The following is a 27,562-nucleotide window of genomic DNA, read 5'->3' on the forward strand; positions in this document are numbered from 1 at the left end:
TAGCAGGAAGCTGGATTAGAAGTATAACAGCCAGGACTTGGACCAGTGCTCATACAGGATGCCAGTGTCAGAAGCAAGAGTTTTACCCACTATGCCACAGAACAGTCCAAATGGACTTTTAAAGTAAAGCAAAAATATTCAATTACCAAATATCCAGAACCTTCAACGTACCAGATACCCACCAAGAGGTTAAACAAGCCATGGAGTATACCTAGCCATGGAATACCGCTCAGCAAGAACAAATGAGGTGAACCTCAAGCATATTACGATGAACCAAGGCAAGATCACACACCACAAAATTCTATACGGTATGATACAAACAACACTTAGCTTATTCTTGAATGACAATATTTCAGAACTAGAAAAGAGATTTGCAGGGATCGGGTACATGTGATGTACCAGGGTGCGGCCTTGGTCATGGAAATGCCCGGTATCTTGGCTATGGTGATGGAAAAACAGAACCGCAGACAATAACGTTTCTATAGGAGGAAATGCACACCTCTGGATTCACGTAAATCAGAGAAATCTGAATATGACTGACAGTTTAGATCAATGTCAGGAATGGCAGGCATAGCATACACAGCTTGAGTATTTCTGATCACAAAATTCCAAAGCCAGCCAAAATCTAAAACTTTTCCAAAGTGCACCAAAGTCTAAAACTTTTGGAATACCAAAATGATACCAGAGTGGAAAATTCCACCATTGACCTTATGAGAAAGGCAGCAGGCGACATGCAAGGCATGCTCAAATAATTGTATAATTACCTTCCAGCTGTGTGTTTAAGAATATGTAACAAGAGAAATCTGTGTTTAGACTTGGGTTCCATCCCCCAAAATACCTCTTCACATACATGAAAAAACTCAAATATCTAAAATAAAATCTTAAATCTGAAACATTTCTTCTTGTCTTAAGCATTTAACATAAGCACTACTCAATTTCTATTATGGTTTTGCAAAATATTACCGTTAGGGGAATTTAGGTGTAATGTATATAAAGTTTTTTTTTTTTTCTGGATTAGTTGTTATGACTATACACAAATCTACAATCACTTAAACTTAGTTATGCGTAACACCAAATTAGATTAATAGACATTAAGAAAGGAGCAGAGAAAGTAAATATAAGCCAGAGATTCTTTTAGAGAAAGTCAAAAGCTTTTTTCCCCTTTGAACTTAATATTTAAATATCATTTTAAATACATATCGCATAGTGGTAAAGTCAATTAGTAAAAGGATTACAACAAAGGAGATACCTTTCTATGTAATTTAGGAAATAAAACATACAAAACAATTAATAAGCAAAAGATGTGAAACAAAGGACATAGCTTAAAATCCAAAGAGAAATAGGAGGGCACTGAACTGTGAAGAAGGACTGCTCTAAAAGGATTGCTGGTGGGTTAAATTACTCCATCAAAAGACAAAGTTTCCGAAACTGGCTTGTAAAAATGAATCTGACACTACACTTCTCTCAAAGAGGAATATCTTCAAAACGTAGGTTTTTTTTTTTTTTTAAGGAAACGGATGGATAAGACTATCCCAGTAAAAACAAATGAAAAGGAACGGAAATGGAATTAACATGAAGACTGGAAAAAGACTGTTTAAGGCAAAATAGTGGATGAGCTAAGAAGGCCATTGATAGGTATAAATGGTGTTAATGGATACAAGTAACTCGACCTGCAAAACTCAGCCTGTACCTGCCCCGCCTCTATCTCTCCATGCTGCTCCTACTCTAGTGTCAGTCTTTGGTACATCTCTCACACACCTGACATTGTTTCCTTCCATAGAGTAGACAGCGTTGTATTTTACCCAAGTTCTACAGAGTCCTCCTTATGAAATCAGTTAACCTCTGTGCAAGACAGAGTCTTTCCCGAGTTCTCATTCACTCTTTATTCATAGCAACATATCCCCAAGGCTTAAAAACAGGGATAACGACTGTCTAGAACATAAACTACACTTCCCAACTTGCCTTGCTGTTGTTGGTCATGTGACCAACTTCTGGCCAACCACAAGACTAACTAGCGGAACACTACTTGAAGTGATGTTGGCAACTCCTCAAGGACAAACATTCTCTTAACCTTTCCTTCCTTTTCTGCTGCTTGGGAGGCAGCTATAATGCTGAGTCATATTGGTAGGGTCATTCACTAGGCATATCCCAAGGACCCCCACATCAGGCCCGATGATGCTGCAGAATATGCTACTTGGAATCTTAGACTATGGTGCGTGTGAACGGTGATGGATTAGACAGGTCTCAACCAGGTACTGCTATGCCTATTTTTCAATATAGGGTCCATGATATCCCGCAATAACTACAGTCTATTCAGGCAGCTAGAACTTTCTCCTGGTCAAGGAGAATCTTGGTCCATTCAAGCTGCTGTAACAGAACAACATACACCAGACAGCACGGGGACAACAGGACTGCATTTCTCTTGGTCTGGAGGTTGGGAAGTCCAAGGTTAAGCTGCCCACAGATTTAGTGTCTGATAAGGACATTGGTTATAGATAGAGGGTGCTTTCATCCCACCCCCTGTGATAGACAGGGAGCTGGAGTGGGGTCTCTTGCAGGTCTCATTAATTAGGTGCTAACCTTGCTCTCCACACCTCTGGCCCCTGATCCAATCACCTCCCCAAAGCAGCCCCTGCATACCTTCTCATTGTGAATATGGATGCCGAATAAACATTCAGTCATTCAGTCCATGGCAAGGAACATTTTTAAATATCACCTCTTCAGAGAAGCCTTTATGTTCTCACAGAAAGATTGTATAGTTCCCACTGTAATTGCCTGCTATTGTATCATCCCGTTCTATGTAAAGAAAGTAATATTATCTAAAATTATATCATTTATTATCCATGTATTTAATGCCCTTCTCTTTTACCCCTCAGAATATAAACTCCACAAGAGCCAGAGGCATGTCTGTTGTTCCATGTTATATCCTTGCTCTGTTCAAGAGGATTTCACTCAGCAGCCACTCAATGAATCCATCAAGAATGAATGACAAAATCAAACACACTGACACACACACAAAGAAAGAGAGTTGTGATAGACTTCAGCATTGTCAATCTAAGAAAGTGAAGAGATAAAAAAGAAACCAGGGCACTCAAGATATTAATACTATTACTAGTGGAGAGTGAAGATGGGAAATGTTACAGTAAATATCTTCCCTAGGAACTGTGAAAACCATCTATTCAATCACAATGGCATTTGCTGAAACTTGACACATAATGAAACACCAAACATAGGCATAAGACGTAGCATTAAGAGGAAATTACAGATCCCAAATCATAACCTACAGAGAAGAAAGTTGATTAATCATTAACAATTGTTTGGACAAAGTATCCAATAAAAATCACCCAAGCAATGAGAGAACAAACAAATTAACTGTAATCTAGTACTTATAAACAAATTCCTACATACAAAAATGCCACGATGCAGATAAAGTTATACTGTCTAAATTGTTTCCTAGTGGAAAAAAAAACAGCAAATAGAGTAATCATTTAACACAAGGCCTTTATAAATAACCATAATGAAAAGAGAAAGGAATTGAAGATAAAAGCTGTACATTGCCATAGCAGAAAAGAGCAAAGAATCATTGATTAGACAGAAGAGTAGATGTTTTCATCTAAAATCACAAAAATGGATAGTTATATGGTAGATCATATTAGTAACAAACACTGAAAAACAAAAAACATAATTAAGAGAAGTTACAACAAAGATAAAAGAGTATCAGAAATTTTAAGTATTACTTGCAAGTAAAACAACGTGATTTACAGGAGCCGGAGGCTTCTTAATGATAGAAACTTTCTAGACTGAGGAACAGCGATCTCTTTTGATATTTATCAAAGAATTATCTCAAAACTAGAAAAACAAAAATAATAATCAAAAAATCATCACCATAAGCTCAAGGCAGTTCATGAATTAGCCTCCTCAATTTTGAAATCATATGTAAACTCCACACTGTGTGGAAATGGTTGTGGATTACAGAAATGTATCCTTTATGACTTCAAATGTATTCACTTGAAAGGCAGGGAAAGAAAGAGGCACAGATCTCTCCACTGGTTCCTTATCCCAAGTCGGGAGTCAGCAAGTTCATCTGGATCTCCCGGGGGGAAGTCAGTGACCTGCCCTCTCCCAGGGTTTGCACCAGCAGGAAACTGGAGGAGGAGCAGAGCTGGGTTTCAAATCCAGAACTCTGAGATGCAATGGGGAGGTTCCAAGTAGCAGCGTGACTGCTGTGCCAAACGCACATCTCTAACTTTTTTTATGACAGGTATGAATTGTCAGCATAATGGTGATATGAAACGACCAACACACACAGAGGCAGGATCTGCTCGCCTTGACCCACCTGTGGCATATGGCACAGGGGTCACCAGGTGGCTCTCGCGGCAGTTCTATCCGGTAGCTGCTCCTTTCCTCCAGGAAGTTGGCCACTGTGACTCATTTTGACTTTGTGCTTTCATAATCTCAGATTAACTTTGTGCCCCGGGGACCAAAATGAGTATATGTATTGCAAACTCTTCCAACCCCCACCACTCCTGTTTTGCTATTGCTGGGGCCACTCGTGTGGCACAGTGGGTTACGCCGTTACTTACAATGTTGGCATGCCTTACCAGGGCACTAGTTCAAATCCACATCTGTTCCACTTCAGATGTAACCCCTGCTAACACACCTGGGAAGATAGTAGAAGATGGTCCAAGTGCTTAGGTCCCTGCAACCCATGTGGGAGACCCAGATGGAGATCCTGGCTCCTGGCTTCAGTCTGGCCCGGCACCAGCTATTGCAGGCATTTGAACCAGCAGACAGAAGATTTCTTTCAGTCTGTATGCATCGCTCTTTCTCTGCCACTCTTTCAAATAAATACATGAATTTTAATAAGGAAAACAAGTGTTCTATCTTGAGATTTTGTTGATCTGTGATTTTGATAACAGGATAGACTAGGTTGTTTAATTGTAAAAGTTTCAGAAAATACAAGCAAGTATAAAGAAAAAGTACACTCACTTTTATTTCAATCATTAATAATAAGTACTGCCAGAATCATTACATTCTCCTCAATTTTATTCTATGAATATAAATGGATATATGAAAGATGACTATCAATGAGCACATAATAACTTTAGAGCCGCAATGTAATTATACTATAAATTCAGTCTCTTTCTTGGCTTTTTCATTGACTATGAAATAGAAATAATATATTTTTTGACAATTTTACAATATTTCATCTTTATCTTGGCATTTTTTCCATCTCTGACTGATCCATGTGCTAGATACCTGAATAATTACTCTTAATTATAGTGCTTAAACCAGCTACACTACAACACCAAGTTCTGCCAAGTTGTGACAAAGGATCAACAAATAATTTGAGAAAGTTGGTCAAGTTATACTTTACCAGTTGGATCATTTTTTTTCTCACATTGATAGCACTGAGTATCATCATACAGTTTATTATTTCCCCATCTGATGGGAGAAAATACACTCAACTGCTATTTTTCTTTAAAAAGATTCATTTGTTTTTATTGGAAAGGCAGATTTACAGAGAGAAGGAGAGACTGATATAAAGATCTTCCATCAACTGGTTCATCCCTCAAATGGCTGTAATGGTCTGAAGCTAGGAGTCAAGATATACTTCTGGATCTCGTGTAGATCTCGAGTAGACCAAGGCCATTACCAGGGGGCTGTCGGTAGGGGGCTGGGTTGGAAGTGGAGCATCCGGGATACGGAGCAGAACATTTCTTAGCTTTTTCATATCTTTGAACTGTTCTAATATTAATATTGGGCTGAAAGGTAAGACTGCTACAAGTCTATGTCAGAGTGCCTGGGTTTGAGGCCAGTGTCTGCTCTGGTGACTGGATTTCTGGTAGAACACATGGGTTGATCTGGTACCTGGCTTCAGGAAGACCTTGCTGTCCATCGTGGGCATGTGGAGGGTGAATCAGTGAAAGGGAGCTCTGTCTCCCCATTTCTCGAATAAGGACATGAAAACAGAATCCTAGTAGCGATACCATATCAATTTTCTGTTGTTTCTTATCCCATTTCTCCACTGCCAGGTTTTCATTTGCATTTAGACATGCCCTTTTCACAGGTTTAATTCAGTCTCTTGCCATATTTTTGCTTGCTTGTTACTTTTTAGAGTATTCTTTCAACTGAATAGTTTCACTTAATAACATTAGTTATGATCCTACTGCATAGAAAGTTCACCTACATATTGACATGTTGTTTATTCACCTTAAAAATAGTAATAGTTTAGGGTCTGGTGTTGTAGTGTAGCTAGTTAAGCTGCTACCTGCAATCCAGCATACCATCTGGGTGCTGGTTTGACCCAGTTATACAACTTCCAATGTAGCTCCCTACTAACGGTCTAAGAAAGCAGCAGCAGATGACCCAAAGGTTTGGTCTCCTCTCACCCATGTGGGGGAGACCTGGATGAAGCTCCTGGCTTCTGGCTTCCTGGCTCAGGTTAGCCATGGTGTCCATCTGGAAAGTGAATCAGTAGACAAGGCTAGAAGATGTCTCTCTCATTCTCTCTCTGCTCTGATTTTCAAATAAAAAATTCAGGGGCAGAAACAGTTTAAAATAATTGTGTTATATAAGGGCATTCCAAAAGTCCATAAATATGAATTAAAGGATGAGTTTGGGCCTGGCACGCTAGCCTAATGACTGAAGTCCTCGCCTTGCATGTGCTGGGATCCCATATGGGTACCAGTTCTAATCCCATCATCCCCGATTCCTATCCAGCTCCCTGCTTGTGGACTGGGAAAGCAGTCAAGGACAGCCCAAAGCCTCAGGATCCTGAACCCACGTAGGAGACTTTAAAAAAGCTCTGGAATCCTGGCCTTGCATTGGCTCAGCTCCAGCCACTGCGGTCACTTAGGGAGTGAAGCAACAGACGGAAGATCTTCCTCTCTGTCTCTCCTCCTCTCTGTATATCTGACTTTGCAATAAGAATAAACAAATCTTCTAAAAAATATGAGTTTATTTTGGTACAATTTTTTAAAACAAATGGCCCCAATGACAGGAGTTGAGACAGGTCTGTATCAGGAACCTGGAACCCCACCGAGGTCTCCAATAAAGATGCCAGGGGTGCAAGTTCTTGAGTCATTTTTGCTACTTTCTTAGATGCATTAGCATGGGGCTGGAAAGGAAATGTATCCATTGGGACTGGCAACTAGAACTCAAATCGGTGCCTGTATGGGACACTGGTGGTCATGTACAACAGCTCACCCTGCTGCACAATGCTTGCCCCTGGTGCCAAGAATTCTGAAATCTATACATAATCTTTTCAACAATAGTTTGAAACATATTTATGATTTCAAAATTTTTGGCACCAAAATGAACTGTCATTTTATTTTGTTTTTTAAAGACTTTTTAAATTTTTATTGGAAAGTCAGATATACAGAGAGGAGGAGAGACAGAGAGAAATATCTTCCATCCAATGATTCACTCCCCAAGTGAATGCAACAGCATTGCTGTACCAATCCGAAGCCAGGATCCAGGAACTTCTTCCAGGTCTCCCATACAGGTGCAGGATCCCAAGGATTTGGGCTGTCCTCGACTGCTTTCCCAGATCACAAGCAGGGAGCTGGATAGGCAGTGAAGCTGCCAGGATTAAAACCAGTGCCCATATGGGATCCCAGGGTGTTCAAGGAGAGGAGTTTAGCTATAAGGCCACTGCACCGGGCCCCGAACTGTCATTTTAAATGAGTTCATTAATGCATTGGGTTCTCAGGGTCATGGCAAATTCGTAACTATAGCAGTAACAATTCTCATCCATTCTCATGTGCAATTAATACATAAAGAACAGAGTCCATGTCGTTCAGATTTACAAGTCCAAAAGCACAGTGATTCTTCCAATCATCCACCCCCTCTCCCTTCTTTTTTTTTTTTCTTTCTTTCTTTCTAATTTTTGGAATGACATATATTTTTAATTTACATTGTGGTCAATGGCTTACCGCTCTACCAAACGCAGTTCAAAAATTAAAAATGAAAGACCATAATTTGGTAGAAATATTAGCAAGGCCTATAAATAATGACCAAGTGAAAAGATATGTATTTCACTCATGTATGGTCTACACACCTTTTAAGTGTCCTCCTATAACATGGAAGATGAATATGGAAAAAAATAAAAGAAAAAAAAAAACTACTCAACCTGGTAGAAAGCCAAGGTCAGACTCAGATTGGTCAGCCTGGCTCACAGTAGGGCTTGTGAACAACCCAAAACTCAATGAATGGCGGAATGGAGAGAGTCTCAGAACTGCCTGGAGAGTTGGTCCAGATCCACTTGGAAGATCCACTGCTGGAGGGGTTGTGCGTTAGCAAATATGGCTGGGTCCTGGGAACTTGCATTTCTAACAAGTTCCAGAAGTTATGGATGCTACTGACCTAGAAACCTCCTGTGACCCTTCCACCCCCTTGAAACAAGCGTCTTTCATGCTCCAAGCTTTGCACTCAAGAACGTCACTTGGGAAATTCAAGAGAGGCTGTCAGTCATGGTGATGGGTACTGCTTATGAAAGCTGATTCCGGTTCCACTGAATGAGTGAGAGTGACAGCAGCAGCTGGCTTCCTGATGTTGACACAATATTGGAGGGATAGCAATCCTTTTGGTGTCAAACATGCCATGTGCGGAGAGACCGGCTGGCTTGAACATAAGTTATTCTTGAAATGAAAATGAGAGAAAGATGTGCTTATGCTTTCTATGTCTTGGCCCCATGCTACAAATCTCACACATGAATGTTTCTTCTATTTGATACACTTTACCCTGCAAAATTTGTTTCTATAAGACAGCTCTAATCCACTGCTCAAGTTGCCAGCATTTGGGAGTATTCCTGCATGAGTTCAGAACCCAGGTCTCAACCCAGGTCTCCCATGTGGGTGATAGGAACCCAAGTACTTCAGCCATTATCTATTGCTTCCCAGGTATGCATTAGCAGGGAATTGGAATGGAGAGCAGAAATGACTCAATTCCAGGACTCTGATATGTAGGCATCCCAATGTTATCTCTTAGGACTAGCTGGGGGTCACCGTTTCTTTCCATTTTGTTTTTCTTCTTAAAGGAATGACACATGTCCACACATGTGTATTTTTGGAAAATATACAATCACCAGTTACCATACCACTCTCCAACATCACTGTCTTCATTTTGATACATTTCTTGCCCAATCACCCCTTCCCTCACGGCTGTGGGATCACCCTGGCTCTGCGGCTTTGTGTAGTCTTTCTCTCACATATCGTGAACATGGAACACACAGGGCTTCCCACTGCCCAGGAGTCAAGCATTCTAGAGGAAGCTCCCCATTGCTCTCAGTGATGGCCTTGCAGCCAACACAGAATACACTCTAGACAAACTTCGGCCTCCGGTGTGGAGGAATGGCTTTTGGATGAGAGCCTGGGACAGAGACTGAATTCAGAACCAAAGAAGAACTGGAAACCTAGGAGAGGACCCTAGACCAAGGCAAGGATGTGGGACAGCCTGATGTAGCTGCAGGTGCTTGCACGTTCTTTCATAGTAGGTGGAGGAGTGGAGAACTGGGGAGGGGACCGAGTAGGCCTCAGTTGGATTAACAGAAAAAGAAAGACATACAACAAGTCAGTGCAACAAACAGGCTTTGGTTTCAGTCAAATCTGGGGATGGGGTCAAGCACTTTCGTGTTAGGACTTTTTACAGTGTCTTTGATTCCAGGCACAGCTATCAGATAAACAGCAAGTGTGAGGATCAGATGCACACATGCTCCCCAGTCTTTGGGCTCAAGAGAATTGCTTTCTTTCTTTCTTTTTTTTTTTTTTTTAAGATTTTATTATTATTGGAAAGCCGGATATACAGAGAGGAGGAGAGGAGGAGAGACAGAGAGGAAGATCTTCCATCCGATGTTTCACTCCCCAAGTGAGCCGCAACGGGCCGGTACGCGCCAATCCGGTGCCGGGAACCAGGAACGTCTTCCGGGTCTCCCACGCGGGTGCAGGGTCCCAAAGCATTGGGCCATCCTCGACTGCTTTCCCAAGCCACAAGCAGGGAGCTGGATGGGAAGTGGAGCTGCCGGGATTAGAACCGGTGCCCATATGGGATCCCGGGGCTTTCAAGGTGAGGACTTTAGCCGCTAGGCCACGCTGCCGGGCCCAGAGAATTGCTTTCATGCCCTGGGCACACACAGGCTGTGGAGTTGCTACAAGCTTCTCATTTCCTGATTTCCGGCCACAGGTTCATTACAGCACACCCTGCTTCATTTGATGAACACATCTGTTTGCTTACAAAATACAAGTGAGCTTCACTTCTTAAGACAGAAACTCTAAGCTGGTGAAGCCTTGAGGGGTAGGTTGGATTGTGAATCGGATAATAATGTGAGCCTAGGAGCCCCGCCCTACAACATACCCATTTGACTGATGTCTATCAGGATTGCTCTGGCCAAAGTGTTGTCTTGGATCTCACAGTATCAACAGGAAGATAAACAAGCAGCTTTGCCTGCCAAACACAGATGAGTATGGATGGAGAAGGGGTTGGCAGAGCTGCTGAATCTGCCCTATGATCGGTGTCATTAGTCTCACCTCAATTTGCTTTGTGTACACTCACTGCAGGTACACAGTTCTTGGGGTCAGGAGGAGAAACTGGTGAGTTCTGTGTAGCACTGACAGGGCTCCCTGCTCTGCTGCTCGGGGACAGCTGCTGTAGCATGAGACGTTCATTCTGGGATACACATAGGCTCAGGGTGTGTGGTGTGAGTGCAGGTGGAACCACAGGGACTCCAAGGGCCACACTCCGTAAGATGTGCAGAACAAGTAAAATACTCCACAGTCCCAATCCCTGCCCCCCTCAGCCCTTTCCATCCCTGACCGCCATCATTTCCATCAACCAAGACCAAAAGCTAACATCAAATATTCCTTCACCTGTTTTTTCCCCCCAAGTGTATTCTTGCAGTGACAGCAAGCACAGAGAAGCTGCAGGAAGAGACCAGAAGAGGAGTGTCACATGTTATGATCCACTACACGTGAGAGAACCTCTATGAACCTCATGTGGAGGAAGCCAAGAGTCCTTGGAAAGCCAGAGACGCCGAGGCCATCTTTCTTGGGAAGGAAGCCACAGCAACAGATCATCTGCACAGCACAGATGGCAATTTCCTGCCAAGAGCCAGTGGCTCGTAATTTGTGGGACTAGGTAGCAACAACCAATATGTAGTTGATTATTCATTTTGTATAATACCATTTGACTTTATTTTACTCTTGGCAGTGGAGGCTAGAAGCAGGGAGCCCTGAAAAAACAGATTGGATTAGCAAGGCGAACCTATTTCGCCTGGTTAGATCATTTCTCATTAACACAGAAAACAGCCATGGTCACCAGTTTCCTCTAAGTTAGGAAGAAACCAAAGCCTGAGGGGAACTGCTGGTCGTATCAGTCAGAAGCTGAAGTTCAATTATGGACTCTACCCTTCGTGGTCACCAGTCCCCAAGCTGGCACCCACACTTTTCTCACTTAACAGGTGCTACCTGTGTAACCAAGAGGACAGTGCAGAAATGACGGAGCTTGGCTTCCAAAGCTGTGTCTTTAAGACACTGTGGCTTCAGCCCGATGCTGTCTTGGACCGTTTGCCTTAAGGAAGCTGGCTGGCATGCCACAAGGACACACCGGCAACACCATGGAACGATCAAGGCAACGGGAACCTGCAGCCTGTGCAAACATAGCAGGAGTAAGCCACGGCCTCCAGCACACCCCAGCTTCCAGGAGACTACAATCACAGCTAGCATCCAGGCGGTAATCATGAGAGAACTGAAGTCACCACCCATCAAAGCTGCTTTCTAAGCCCCTGCCGGCAGCAGCAGCTGGATGGAGCAAGCAATGGTTGCCTTCTGTTCTGACAGTTAATGTAACACATTTTCTTCCAGAGGTCACCCATGTATCTGTCCAGGTGTACCGTCATATCCATTTCTATGGGACACTGATATGGTCTAAGATATGCTCTTTGCCAGAGTGTCTTAAATTGTTTTCCTCCATTTTAGAATCAAGCTCTCCTGATAGTAATATCCAAAGGCAAAAGGGTGCCTTACTTTCTCATACCATTTACAATCACTGGTAAATGGAAACACATGAATCTATGTGTGTGCAAATCCAAACATACCTGCACGTATACATTCATACCTGCATAACTACATATACACACACTGCTGCATGCGCATACATGACTACACACGTGTGCCTATACCTGTGCACACACTGACACCTACACAAACACATCTATATACACAAGACAATCTGCATACACAGGCATACTTGTACATATACGCAATACTTGCACATAGGCAAACAAACCTGCACATACACACATAGCCTGCACATGTACTGGTGCACACACAATGCACCTACGCACACATACATACTCACACAAACAGCATGCACCCACGCAGCTTTCTCTTCAATGTGAAGCAAAGCACTCAAGCACTGGGCATATGAATGGTCCCGATGCTGAGTGCTTAGCGCGCAACTATTTCATGTCATCTCTGAATGGGCACGCCCACTGGGGAGACAGGGGAGGCCGTCTACTGACTGATTAATTGCTTCTGCTCCTGTTTGCTAGTCGAAGTTCCAAGCAAGAGCGGAAAGCCATGGTCATGAGTTTGTGCATTCCAGCCCCTCATTTCAATGTCTCAGGTGGGATTTCCTTTCTTCTCCCCATTCCATCTTCCCACCCTGGATGAGAACAAGGGAATCTTTAGGAAGATGCCACTGAATTACACTGGAGACAACTGGCAAAGGAAACATTTCCTTGATGTGGAGATGATCTGCAGACAGAAGACCTCCACTGAATGTACAGCTTACCAATTTGCAGGAGGGGGCGTCTGTCCAATTTAGAACTCAGCCCCAAAAGATGTTGCTGTCACCTGGCGCTCTTGCTACTGTCCAAAACAGCAAGTTGAGAGTTTGGAATCAGTTTGCCTCTTTTCTGTTTTCAGGCCCCAAGTCTATTCTGCACCTGGATCCTGAGGTCTTTCTCTTTACATGGGTTCCTGGTTTTGAATAATGAATTTGCTGGTGCCTACTGCCTCCCTTCCTTGGCAACCACTTATCCTAGTGGTCTGGAATGCCCCGTTTCCTCCCCTTATATTTACTCCTATACATATTTCAAGGTTCAAAGCAAATGATCCATTTCATCCATTTCTTCATGTTTTATCTGATCCCTCCAAACCACATTTCTTTCATCTATTGCACTTCTATTCATTCAAGTGAGAGAGGATACATTGGGGCCTGCTTTTAGCAGAGTGATGCATGCTGCAAGAACTAGAAAGGTGAGTTATGGGATGAAAATGTTATAACCACCATACTCCTGTCTTCTTTGATTACTCTCTCTTACTGGTGTTTATTCAATTAAGTTCTTCAACAATACTATCTTAAATACCCTTCACAAAACTCATGATGACTAAGACTGCATGGCATGGAATAAGTTCTTATTAAAGACTTGTTGGTTATTTGCAAGAAGGATACCAGAACAAGACTAGAGAAATTTGCCAACTGCATCCTTATTTAGGTTGGAGAAACAGCTGTGATGAAGAAAAAGTACACATCAAGATATTAAAGAAACTATGGTGTGCTTGAATGTTTCATTTATCCAGCCGGTTACTCAGTTTAACTTGAAAACTCCTTCAGAGTAGATTTATGAAATGCTGATTAGGAACTTATCCCCCCAAGTTCCACAATCATGACAAGATAGTCAGTTTAAAGATGAGGCAGCTAATATGTAAAACAAGTTATTAGCCCTTTAAGAATCTAAAGGATGATATTTAGAATTTATTAAGAAACTTTAGAAGACTAAAATAAGAGCTCATCAAGAAACACTGGATACAAATTCTTAGATAAAACCATTGTGGACCATTAAAAGTAAGGGGATCCAAATCCTTGAGACAACTAGGCTGTTCCGGGTTCAAAGAGCTCCTGGAATCAGGCTCAAACACAGACCTGCCGCAGATACTAAAATATGGCCTTCTAAAACATTATAGGAAAAAATACTTTTGTGAATCAGAAGTGGATAACTGGGAAGATATTTCACTCCTCCAAACCTTAAAGCAGTACAGTTTCAGTTCTTTGTCCAAAAAGTCTCACACAGACTTTGACCTTGACATCCAACTCAAGGAATCTGAGTCAATCAAGCCCCAAGGAGATCTTCCCGTGCAGAATCAGAGTGCATACATCCACTCAAAAGTCAATAGAGGGCTTACATCTACTGTCAAATTGAATCGTTACATGAAAAAATGTTTTTACTCACCTGCCAGAATATGCTGTCTATTGTGTTTCCAAGGAAACCATCTCGGCCTTCTGATGACACCAGTTTGGGACCAAGAATTGTCATGAATTCATCAAAATCCACCTGGCCATCCCCTGCAAGAAGAAGACATAACTATGAGCAAAAGAATTGTTGAACCTGCACCACTGTGTCCGATGCAATGCTTTTCTCCTCAACACCAGTATGATAAGCCAAGAATTAGTAACACTGGATGTTGTTGAACATTCTGAAAATACCAGAAGCACAATGGCAAGAGGCAGTGATTAGTATCTGTAACACCACATGTTCCCAACCATCTGTCAGCACGACCATGCAGTACATGAACCTTTCAGTCAACAATGGGCCACACATGCAAAGGTAGGATTATAATGGAGCTGAGAAACTCCTGTCATTGTTGCCATCAAACGTTCATAGTCAAATGCAGCTCTCATAAATTTGTGCAGACGCTGGTATAAACAAATCTACTGTGCTGTCATTCACACAAAAATTCAGGACATATGCATCAAACAATCAGTGTATAGGACATAATACTTGCCAAGTTATGAGTGTCTTACTAGAATGGCTTCCTGTCCTCACACGTGTGCCTCCACACTACCATCCATTCAGGTATGAGTTTGTGTCCCCGCCCCCAAGGCAAATCTGATGACACTTTAGAAACTTGGATGGGATTTTTGATTGAAAACACAGATACCATTTCAGTGCAGAGTTCAGCTCTCCCATGTCTTTTGCACATTCTTTGCAACCCCCCACAAACTCTCTTTTTAAAATTCTCATTATTGTTATTAGCGATACTGTTCCATAGGCTCAGGGATTTCCTCTATCCCCACTCCCCAATTCCATTCCCTCTAATGAGTTCCCCCAGGTTATTAAAATAGCATCGTCCTTCCAGAACAATCACAAGTCCATCCTTTTGCTATTTAAGTGTATCCTGACTTTGTTGGTATAGGAAATCCAACCTCTGCATAAAAACATCATGTGCCTGCACTGCTTCCTGCTTGTGAACTTCTGTTCTCCTCAATTTCCACCTAGGATGCTGCTGTGGATTGAACAGGACTTGGTTCCCTTGAATCACTCTCGAGTCTTGTCTTGATGGTTGATCAATTAACAGTGGGCACTTGATCTACTGGTGATGTCGGAGACATGAAGTGACTGGAGGCTTGCCTTCAGAAGGCAGTTCTTGCCAGAGGGTAGATTACTGAAGCTGACTTCAGCCCAGCCTTGTGGATTCCCATGTGACAGTTCCTTTGTACAAGCCCCACCTCTGCTGAACTAATGGGGCCACCAGATTCTGAACCGTGAATCTCCAAATGTGAGTCAAAACAGGCCTTTTGCTTCCCAAGGAGTTCCTTTAGGGATTGAAGTTACCATGAGAGGCCCAACTAATGCAGATCCCTCCCACAACATGCTACCTGGTGGACAGCATCTCCTTCTGTAAAAGCTAGCTGAAATGTCATACCCTCCACTCTCCAGGCAGAAATCGGTCAAATTGGCTCTTGTCTCTCCTACTAATTTATGCAGATGCATTACAGAACTGTCACCTTGTATCCCAGTCTTAGATTTGCATGCCTGTCTCCCAGCTGGACTGTGAGTTCTGCCAGGTCAGGGATCTGATCTGAAACATCTTTGTACATTCCACACCAGTGACAGCACTCAGTGTGTACTTGTCGACTAAGCAACTGATGTTTCTTGCTTGTTCAACTCCGTATCTGCTGATCTTTTATGCTAGAGCTGATATGAATCAAAGGTGAACCTGAGCTGACTTCACAGACACATGTGAACCTTGAATGCATTGTTTGAGTCCCCACGAGTCATCTGTATCCTTAAATTTGCTCAAAAGGACAATTCCTTCAAGAGCTCAGCAAATCCTTTTGTTGGTCCCAGCCAGTGGACAGCCAAAGTGCTTACAGGTAAGGTGTCTGACACAAATCAATTCAGAGTGCATCTGTCTTCAAAGAACACAGGTTGTGGGTGCACAATGTGATACAGTAGAGTAAGCCACTAACTCAGGATGTCCATATCCCAAATCAGTCTGCTTGGAATTCATCCTCACCTCTGCTTCTGATTTAGCTTCCAGCAAATACATCCAGGAGACAGTAGATAATAGCTAAAGTACTTGGGCCCCTGTCACTGATGTAGAAGAATTTGATAGAGTTCCTAGCACTTGGCTTTTGCCTTGCTCAGGTCCAGCTATTGCAGGCCTATGGGGAGTGAACCAATGGTTGGAAAATCTTTCTCACTTTGTATCTCCTCTCTCTACTACTCTGCCTTTCGAACAAATAAAACACATGTTCAAAATCTAATGGCAAAAAAAAAAAAAAAAACAGGTATCATTAACAAGTCAGTTACTCACAGCAGACATCCAGGAATAGATCCAAGAATAGATAAAACTTCTTCAGGGACTGAGGAGGTATGGGATGTCAGTGAACAAGGGGAGAGTTAACACACCATGTAGTGAGATAGTGAAATACTGAGAAGAAATTGATTTCTGTTGCCTGCACAAAATAAAAGGATTTAGTAGTTCTAAGAATGTTAACTCAAGCAACAACTGAACTAGAAGTTTGCCTTTCAGATTAGCAAACATTTCCTTTTTGTAAAAGCTGAGTCAGATTTTTTAAAAAGTATTTATTTTCTTATTTGAATGATAGAATACAGAGGTAAGAATAAAAGGGAGAGAGAGAGGCGGGGAGGGGGTGGAATATCAAGCTTCTATTCAACAGTTCACTTCCCAAGTGCCTACAATAACTAGAGACTAGGGTTGGGTCTGGCTAAATCCAAGGTCCAGAGGTCCATTCAGGTCTTCCACGTGGATGACAGGGAACCAAGTTCATGGGACATCACGCACATCTTCCCAGCCACATCAGCTGGAAGCTGCACTGGAAACCAAATAGCCAGCATGGAAACTAGGGCTCAGATATGTGATGCAAGTGTCCTGTTGTGCCACCGTGGTCACCCCTGGAAATACTTCTAAACAGAATGCTATTCAAGGTTGGCAGAGACACAGAAAGACCCCCACCCCCCGCCATGCAATCCTGGTATATTTTCAGCACCACAGAGCATAAACAGATTTACAGTGTATTTGTGCTGTTTATAAAGTCCTCATGAGTTCCTAACCAAGATACGTTCATCAGATTGGGTCACTGAAGCCCCTGATTAAGGTGTCGTGGGTACAGTTCTCTCACAATGGGCATCTTGGTGATGGATGGTCCACAGAACGCGGCCAAATCCATGTTTCTCAGTAGCAGGAAAGTGAGGCTGTTTATAAACAAAGCCCTCTTCCAGATAACAGATATATTTATATAAAGACCACCCACTTTTTCAAAACCCCACCCAGGGTCAGAGGAGCATGGGGCACAGAATTACAGTATTTCAGAGGTCCGTATGGAAGTCTGATGCAAGTTCCTAGGACCAGGCAGACAGTGTGTTTGGATGAGAACCATAAATGGAAAGCTGAGTAGTGGAAATGAAGCTGCTGGCACTCAGCACAGCCTTGGTGAAGGCAGAAACTCACTTGGTTATTCAAAAACCATTGATTTCCCTGGATGGAGGTCCTCGGGTGGGGGGAACAGGAGGCGGAAGATGCGACTCAGTGGAAGTGGCCTCCTTCATGTGAGGATTTGCTTCTGACTGTTTAAGACAGGACATTCGGGATCTCAGATCTTCCACGAGTCAAAAGATAATTTCTCAACCCTGATATTGTGATTTTTAGTAAGAAATAGATAGTGGGTCTTCACCTCCAATTCCTGTCATATGGTTCACAAATCATTGAATTTTCCTAAGTAATAAGAGCAATAGGGGTGTCTTGGTTTCTAACATGTGTACTTTGATCTCAGTTTCTACCACAGAATTCCTAAACCTTGGACTCTCCTGAGCAATAGCAGTGTCTTCCGTCCTAACAAGGCAATTCTTGGGGGGCTCCTCCTATGAGGGGCTGGTCACCAAGAGGACCAAGGCCAAACCATATACTCTGAAGCTTGCAACTTGCAGTCCCTCCTCTTTTCTCTGGGGAAAGGAAGAGAATCTACAGATAAAGCCTGCATGATGAAGCCTCCACCGAAATCCATGGACTATGGGGTTCAGGGAGCTTCCCTGCTGGTGAACACACTGGGATGCTGAGACTGGGGTGTCTAGAGCAGTGGTGGATGCTCCGTGCACCCTGCAGCCCACCTTATTCCTCCATGCCATCTTCGACATGTCTCTGCTCCCAGGCTGTACCTGGGTCGCATCCTTTGATTATGAGTGAATCAAATCAAGAAAAGTGCTCTCCTGAGGTGTGTGGCTGTCCCTGAGGAGAAGGGGTCTTGGAACCTTCTGAATCACAGCCAGAAGTATGGGTGACAAGGTGGCCTTCTGAGTGGGGAGGCTCTTGTGGGACTGAGCCCTTCACCTGCAGGACCAGGCAGACAAGAGCAGAACTGAAGTTCACTATAGGGTATTCAGTGCCTGTAGACACCAGGGCATGGCTCAGGAAGGAGAAAAATCCATGCTTGAGTGACCATACATATTGAGTGATGGAAGTGAGAGAATACAGAAATCCATCCTTTTTGTCTACCATACCCTCCTTCTGACTCTCACAAAGCCCAGACAGATTCACCCAGGCTCACAGAAAGAAACATAATTAGGGAGGGCACTCCCATCTCTTTCAGGACAGGGCTCAGCTGTGGCTCCCGGATGCAAGGGTACACAGCTCACCTTCTGCCGACATTCAGAGAGAGACCATTCCTCCTCCTAATGTCCAGATGGAGGCCAGCCCCACTGGCAGTCTGGACATCCTATTGGGATTCAGTCCAGGGGAAGGCCTCTGAAACTCATGCCAGTTTAATGGACAATCTGGGCTGGGAACACTCCAACAATTATCCTCATCATTGCTGTTCCCAGATGTCTAACTCCCCACATCCCCCTCAACTCGGCACCCTGTCCACCCCAGGGAAACTGACACAAATAGATTCTCATAGGTATAGTTCTCGGATGAAGTCTCTTAACCTAAACATCCATCCCCATATTGAGGCAAATTTGGCTAATTTTGATGATAAGAATGATACCTGACATCCTGACATTGAGTGCTCACTGGGGAGTACATGGTTTAAGGATGTTTCCTTACACGGATTCATTTAAGTATCCCACCTTACAGCTGAGGCACAGAGAGAGGGCACAGCTTGCAGAAGCTCTCACAGGGAGTGAAGCTGAGATTCCTCCCTCAAAGAAACCTGTCTATGCTCTTGATGCCTTTACAGACGCAGCCGGGAGCACTCTCTGTGGTCTCAGGTCACCTGCTGGAGATCTTTCTTAATCATGAATTAGTAAGAAATGTAGGCGCTCTTGAGTGAAGGCTTGCTGTGCACTATGCACTTGGCCCAGGACTTTGTATCGCCTTGCTTATTCTGGCCTCAAAACACTGAATGGAGTTTCTCTTTCCACATGTCTTCTGGTGGGAACTAGATAGAGATCAGGGTCAGAGGCCCTGGTAACAGCCCTACAGTGCAACTCCTCTCCCCATCACAGACTCCAGCGTTTGGTCCCAGCATAGCAGGGAGCTTCAAAAGATTCACGGGCAATGAGATGAAAAAGGTAAATTCATATTGGTTCAGAAAAGTGTGATACAGGCATATGCAGAGTCTTTGAAAAGTTTGCCGGAAAGGGGTACAACAAGTTAAGGTGCTGTCTGAGACTGTGGCATCTTGACTCAAAGCTCCAGTTGGAGTTCTTTGTGCTTTACTTCTGATCCAGCCCTTGCTAATGCACCCAGGGAAGCAGCAGCAGATGGGCCAAAAGCTGAGGTCCTGCACCCATGGGGGAGACCGGGCTGCAGTTCCTGGCATGTGGCTTTGGCCAAACTCAGCACTGGCAGTTGTACCCAGGTAAGGAGTGAACCTGGAAAAGTTCTTTTCTTCCTTCTTTCCTTTTTCTCTTCCTTCCTTCTTCCTTTCATTTTTCTTTCTCTTTCTTTCTTTTCTTTCTTTCTTTCTTTCTTTCTTTCTTTCTTTCTTTCTTTCTTTCTTTCTTTCTTTCTTCTTTCTTTTCTTCCTTCTTTCCTTCCTCCCTCCCTTCCTTTCTTCCTTCCTTTCTTTCTTTCCCTCTCTTTCACATGTCTCTAACACTTTCTCTGTGTAATTCTATCAGTTAAATAATATATGATGTATCACATGTATTATGAAAAACTACGCATGATTTTCAAATTTTCACACCCAAGTAAACTTGTCTTTATTATTATCATATTTTTAAAAAATTATGTTTGAGAGTCACACCTCTTCTCTACTTCACTTCCCAAATGTTCACAACAGGCAGGGCTGGGCCATGCCAAGTCAGAAGCAGGAAACTCAGTCTCACTTTCTCAAATGGGTCCAGGGATTGGACGACTTGCGCCATCATGCGCGGTACCCTACAGTGTACATTAGCAGGAAACAGGCATTCGTCACGGAGCTGGGACTGGAACCTACGTGCTCCCACATGGGATGCATGAGTCCCATCAGCAACTTACATCTTAGATCAAACAACTACCCCTAAGCTGACCTTTTTTTTTTTTTTTAAGATTTATTTATTTTTATTGGAAAAGCAGATTTACAGACAGAAGAAACAGAAAGATCTTCCATCTCTTGGTTCACTCCACAAGTGGCCAAAACAGCTGGAACTGAGTTGATCCGAAGCCAGGAGCCAGGAGCTTTTTCTGGATTTCCCACGTGGGTGCAGGGTCTCAAGGCTTTGGGGCTCCTCTGCTGTTTTCCCAGGCCACAATCAGGGAGCTGGATGGGAAGTGGAGCACCCAGGATAGGAACCAGTGTCCATATTGGATCCTGGCTCTTAAAGGGGGAGGATTAGCCAATTTGAGCCATTGTGCCAGGCCCTAAGCTGAGCTTCAACTGTAATTGTCCATGAACTTTGTCTCCTCATGTCTCTTCTCCAGCTTCAAGCGTGATATTGTTTTTACCTTTTGGAGTATTTAGGGAGGGGGTCTGTGGGAGCCTGGGAGAGTCAGCTTCCGGAAGCTTTAACACAAATGCCAATTGCCTGAAAGCCAGATGCTCCACGCATCGCCACATTGCCTGCTGTCAGCACTTGAATTTCTCCACAGATGTTCCATTCCCAGGGCACCCAGGCCATTCACACACAACCCTCTACTGCATCTGAAATGTATTTCACCATAGAAAAAACATGGTCTAATGGCTGAGATTGGTCCAGGCCCAGGAGGGACACAGTCAACTGGGATTACAGATGCAAAGGTGATCACGTTCCCCAATCAGCTGCCTTTCAGAAAACAAGAAAGCATTTGAAATGCAAAGAATTCATTGAATAACTGTTTCAGGAACACTAAAGAAGCAAGTAACTGCAGGAAAGAAGAGAATCCATTCCAACCAGGCCCCTTTCTTTCCTCTCCAGCTTCCCAATATCATTATCCACTTAGCAAGAAGTGCAGGAAGCTAACCTGCCAAGGACCATGTCTCGTTGCTTCCCGCTGTTACGTGAGTCAGAGTAATGAACTTGAACTAGGGCAGGAAGCTGCAGGAGGGCCAGCACTGTATGACATTCATTAGGTCCAACCAGCTGAAATCTTCAGGAAGTGATAAAATAATAACAAATATCGCTGCGTAAATGAAAGGAAGGGAGAGAACATTAAAAAAAAGAACAGGGAAGAGCTTTGAAGGGTATAAGAAGGAGATATCTGAGGAGGAAGAAGAAAACAGTTTTCTGAGATTCCATCGAAATCAGTTACCTAAATCCTGGAAGCACTGTGTCAGGTGAGCGGGTGATGTCTGCTGCGCAAGTGGAGATGAGGAAGGCACAGCGGAAGCTCTAGGAGTTTGCAAGCCCTTACCCAGGACAGAGTCCCGTGTGTGCTGCTGCCATTGGGCTGAAGGCATGGTGTTCCAGCAGGACAAAGGCAGAAGCACACGTTCCAGAGAGGTCAGCCCCAGTGAACTGAAAGTGAAGTTTGTAAAAAGGGGAAGTATTCTAACAACAGGCAAACAGAGATGGGCATGCTGAGCGCTGGTGAGGATGCCAGGACAAGGGGAGGAGGCTTTCAGAGCAACAATCAAGCCAAGGATCTCTGTAGAGTGGAGCAGGGAGAGATAGACTCAGGGAGTTGGGACCTATCCTTGATGTAGTCAGTGGAGAGTGGCCAGGCATACATGTGAGAGCGCTGGCACTGTGCTCACCAAAGGCTGGTCTGGTAAGCAGGTGCAGGCTGATTGGAGTGGACACAGCTGTCCTGAAGGAGTACTATTAGATAAGTCAACAGGAATAGAAGTCAAGGGTAGACAAGGGGAAGGAAATTTGTAACAGAGTTGACAAGACTTGACAACAGACTGTAGGGCAGAAAGAGGGAGAGGCAAGACAGATTCTCCGATGTTGAGTGGGGAAACTGAAAGCACCTAAAGCAGGAAGGATGGAGAAGTCAAGTCAGGGACTCAACTAGAAGATCCTGTGTGTGTGCTCTATGGGGAAGCATGGTGGCCAGGAGGGTCAAACAGCTAATAGATGTGGATCTCAGCGTCTTCTAGGTAAAGATCTCTAAGATCCCCCAGATAGCTTAAAACAGGAGAGCCAGAACTATATTTTAGCACGCTATAATTAAAAAAAAATAGATGTCAAGGGCAGTCATTTTCCTATTTGCTGTCACTAAAATATGTGGAAGTGTACCTTCCGCCAACAATGGTTTGCTGCTAAGCAGGTTTTGGAGTCTGAGCTGCCTTCTACTCTCAGGGTCTCATCAATGGACATCTGCGGCACTTGTCTCTTTGTGACTTGTCTCTGTCACTAAGCATCATGTCTGAGGAAGCCTAGGTCATGTACAACAAGAGCACTAGGGGTAACAATGCTATGCTGTCTATGAGGAGCTGTTGTCACCAGGAATGCATTGGTGAATTAAGTATGTGAGATAATGGATGTATCACTCACTTCCTTCTAGTAGCTTTTTATTACTTGTATGTAGCCCAGGACAACACATTGTACCACTTGTATGTACAGTATGAGTCATTTTTAAAATAAAATGAGAAGTAAAATAAAAAGAGGATACAATAGAAATTTCCTGCCCTTTAAAGGATGGTGTACCATTGCATCCCTGGCATACACCATACTTGACTTCCTCCACTCATCTGTGAACACTTAGGTTGAGTCCACGTTTTAGCTATTGTGAATGATGCTTCGCAGAACCTGGGCGCACTCATTTCTCTTCAAGCTCCTGCTTTCCATTTGTTGGGTTTATATTTGGAAGTGAAACTGCTAGAACACACGGTGGTGTTTCCTTCCAAGATGACAGCATTTAATCTCACACTATCTCACCCCTAGTGTGCCACAGTTCCAATGACACTCCATTCATCCTAACATTTATCAGTTAATGTTTTTTTTGGTTTTCTTTTTTGTTATGTTCCACAATACATTTTTGTAGCTGTGGGGATTCGTTTCTCCTCTTCTTCTTCCTTCCTTCTCAATTTCCCCTCCCACCACGCTTCCCAGTGTTATCACAATAGTACACTCCCTTAGTATAAGTTAGAAGCTTGGCTTTCTGACATTTAAGTGTATCAAGATATGATATGTGCCATATTTTAGAGGTATATTTGAAAGTTTCATTGGTAGTCTTACTTTTATTAGGAAGCAGAGATGCATGGTGCGTATTATCTTTATTTCTCGCTCTGCTAGACTCCCTTGTATGGTTCGTGTGTGTGTGTGTGTGTGTGTGTGTGTGTGTGTAAAATATCCTAGTCATTCATCCTAGTGAGAAGAAATACTCTGGGTAGAAATCCATTCACAAATGTTTTCTCCCCTTTTCACAGTGTTTTATTTTGTTGGAGGTAATTTTCAGAGCACTAATTCTTGAGTTTTCATGAATCCTGATTTCCTTCTTTTGCTTATGCTTTTAGTGTCATATACAAAAAGCCTTGCCAGATTCAACATTATGAAGCTTAAGCCCTACATTTTATTCTCTGAATTTATTAACTATAATTTTTATTTTAGGTCTTTGCTTTGAGTTAGTTTTTAGATTTGGTGCTACGTGAGGGTGCAGCTTCATTCTTTAACAACTAGTTATCTAATTTTCCAGACACCATTTGCTGAAAATACCATCGCTGCCCTACTGAAATACCTCGACACCCCTCATAAACAACGTCAGGCTATGTATATGAAACCTTATTTATGACAGTTTAATTCACATTCTTTATGCCAATGTCATACTGTTTTAAGCAATGCATCTATGCTGTAAGTTTCAAGATCAATAACAGTGAGTCTTCACGTGCTATTCTTTTAAGAGGCTATATGACTATTTGGAATCATTTTGTTTTTTGTATAAATTTAAACATGAGTTTTCCCATTTTTATAAAAATTATTGCCATTTCGATAGTGATCACATCAAATCTACATGTTGCTCTGTATAGTGTGGTGTCATAAAAATATGAATTCTCCAAATCCATCAACATAAGCAGTGATGCCATTTCTTTTTTTTTTTTTAAGATTTATTTTATTTTTATTACAAAGTCAGATATACAAAGCAGAGGAAAGACAGTGAGGAAGATCTTCCGTCCAGTGATTCCCTTTCCAAGCACCAGCAACTCCCAAGTAGCCACAGTGGATGGAGCTGAGCTGATCCGAAGCTGGGAGCCCAGAGCCTCCTCAGGATCTCCCACGCGTTGTAGTGTCCCAAGGCTTTGGGCTGTCCTTGACTGCCTTCCCAAGCCACAAGCAGGGAGCTGGATGAGGACTAGGGATGCCAGGATTAGAACCAGTGCCCAGATGGGATCCAGTGAGCGCAAGGCACGGACTTTAGTCATTAGGCTACTGCACCGAGCCCAGTGATGGCATTTCTTTATGTCTTCTTTATTTTCTCTTGGCAATGTTTGGTTATTTTCATTGTGTAGGTCATTCATTTCCTTGGTTGATTTCAGTGTATTTCATTGTACTTTGGCGCTATTGTAAATTGAAATTTCTTTATTTGCTTCTCTGATTTGTCACTGTTAGTGTACAAAATGGAATTCAATGTCTTCTGTTTTGTTTGTTACTTTGTTAGTTGCAGTAGCTTCATGACATCTTTGAAGTTTCTTTCACAGAAAATAATATAATCTGCAAGAACAAAGAATGTCACTTCTTTTTCAGCGTAGACACCTTCCATTTATTTTTCTTGCCCAATTGCTGTGGCTAGAACTTCCCATACTATGGGGGAAGAAGGGCGTGAAAGCCAAATCCTGGTCTTTATAATTTTAGTAGAGAAGCTCTCATTCTTTAACTACGGAATATGATGTGCACTGTGGGTTGTTGCAATGTGCCTCTTTTACACTGAGGTAGTTTCTTTCTATTCCTAGTCTGTTGAGAGTTTTTTAATCACAAAAAGGCACTGGATTATATCAAATGTTCTTTGTGCCAATTGAGTTGACTGTGTTTTTTCCCCTAAATTCTGATACTTTTATGTATTGAATGGATTGATTTTTGCCCTTTGAACCAATCTTGCATTCCAGGAATAAACCCCATTTGGTCATGCTATATAAGTTTAATATACTGCTGAATTCTGTTTGCTAGTATTTTGGTGACCACTGATACATCAATATTCATCAGGTATACTGTTATTCTCTTTTCTTGTAGCTCTTTTGTTTGGTTTTAGGTCAGAGCAATACTGGCCTCAAAGAATGATTTAGGAAATATTCTCTCTACTGTCTGGGAAAGTTTGAAAAAGGTTAGGGTTAGCTTTTTACTATTTTTATAGTTCTTAACAATGAGGCCATCTGGTCCAAGACTTTTCCTTGAATAGTTTTGGTTACTGATTGACCTTAACCACTCATTTTTTTCTCCAGTTTTGTAACTGGGTCCTGTTATATTTTGTTTCTAAGTATCTATCAATTTAATTTGTCATTCAATTTGCAAATATAAAACTGTTCAGATCAATATTTTGCATGACTTTTTACTTCTGTTGAATGGACAGTAATGGGCAGCTCAAACTTTGTGATTTGTTGATCTTTACAAGGAATCAACTTTTGGTTTCATTGACTGTTTTCTATTTTGTTGATATTTTATCTAGCCTTTCTTTTTTCCGTCCTTATGATTACTTTGGAGTTTAGCCTGTTAACTCTCTAATTTGTTAAGTTGCAAATGGAGGTTTTTGATTTGAAATGTTTCCTGTTTTTACTAAAAACTAGACCTTTTTAGCTAGAAACCTACCCTCACCTCCCCCCACCACTGCCTTTGTGTCCTTCAAGTTTTAATTTGTTGTGTCTATTTTCATTTGTGTCTACATATTTTTTAATTTCTCTCATACGTTGTTCTTTTTTTATCCATTGGTTGTTTAAGAATACGTATTATTATCACCAACTTTGCTGTCTTTTGGTTGCTGTTTATACGAAATAGCCCTTTCATCCATTCACTTTCAATCTATTTGTCTTTGAACCTAAAATGAGTTTTACACAAACAGGATTAATCTGGAAATATTTTAAAACCATTGTGCCATCTATCTTCTGAATGAAGAGTTGAATACATTTACATTTAAAAAGTTACTTGCAGGAAGGGACTTACTTTTGCCCATTTGCTATTTGATTTCTTTATGCCTTAAAGCTTGATTTTGGTACCCCATTTTTGCATTCCCATCACCTTTTATAGTGAAATATTTAAGCTCTTTTCTCATTTTCTTTTAGCTATAGTCTGTAACTATTTTCTTTTGGTTACCATGGGGATTACATTTAAAATCCTACAGCTATAACATTCAAATTTGACTTTCTACTAATTTAACTTCAATAACATGCGAAAACTATGCTCCTTAACAGCTCCATCCCTGTTCCTTATTCTTGATGCTATCGCAAAAAAACATCGTTCTAAACCGTATGTCTCAAAACGTAAAATAATAATCCATTTCAATGTGTTATCAGGTTATGTACAAAACAAAATGTCGAGTTATGGAAAAAGATAATGCTCCCAGTATTTGTACTGAATACTATATATATGTATACATAATTTTTCACAAATCAGTTCCATAGACAAATATACCTTCCCACTTTCCCCAAATACCCTCTCCCCAACTATTTTCCCCTATAATATTACAATAGTGTAGTCCTTCGTCAATAGTTACAAGTCCATCATTCAGCTATTTAAGTGTATCATGATCTTGTAGATATAGACAAGGGTAGAGAATGTGTGTGTGTATGCGTTGTGTGTGTGTATTTTATTTGAAAGATTCACAAATTGTTCAGAGAAAAAAATCTTTCATTTGCTGGTTCATTCCCCAAGTAGCTGTAATGGCCAAAGCTGAGCTGATCCAAAGCTAGGAGGCAGGAGCCAGGAGCTTCTTCCTGGTCTCCCACGCAGGTGCAGGGTCCCAAGGCTTTGGGCCGTCCTCGACTGCTTTCC

General features: G+C 42.3%; 1 protein-coding gene across 3 annotated transcripts in view; it reads right to left on the bottom strand.

Annotated features, from left to right (window-relative positions):
- CALN1 (calneuron 1) overlaps positions 1-27,562 on the bottom strand; it is a 490,570-nt gene that overhangs the window by 159,027 nt on the left and 303,981 nt on the right. For all 3 annotated transcript variants that reach the window (XM_004587020.2, XM_058680810.1, XM_004587021.2), the window contains exon 4: positions 14,231-14,343. In XM_004587020.2, coding sequence (XP_004587077.1) covers positions 14,231-14,343 — 113 coding nt within the window. The remainder of the gene's footprint in view (positions 1-14,230; positions 14,344-27,562) is intronic.

This window comes from Ochotona princeps, chromosome 24 (assembly GCF_030435755.1).
Source record: "Ochotona princeps isolate mOchPri1 chromosome 24, mOchPri1.hap1, whole genome shotgun sequence".
Taxonomy (NCBI): Eukaryota; Metazoa; Chordata; class Mammalia; order Lagomorpha; family Ochotonidae; genus Ochotona; species Ochotona princeps.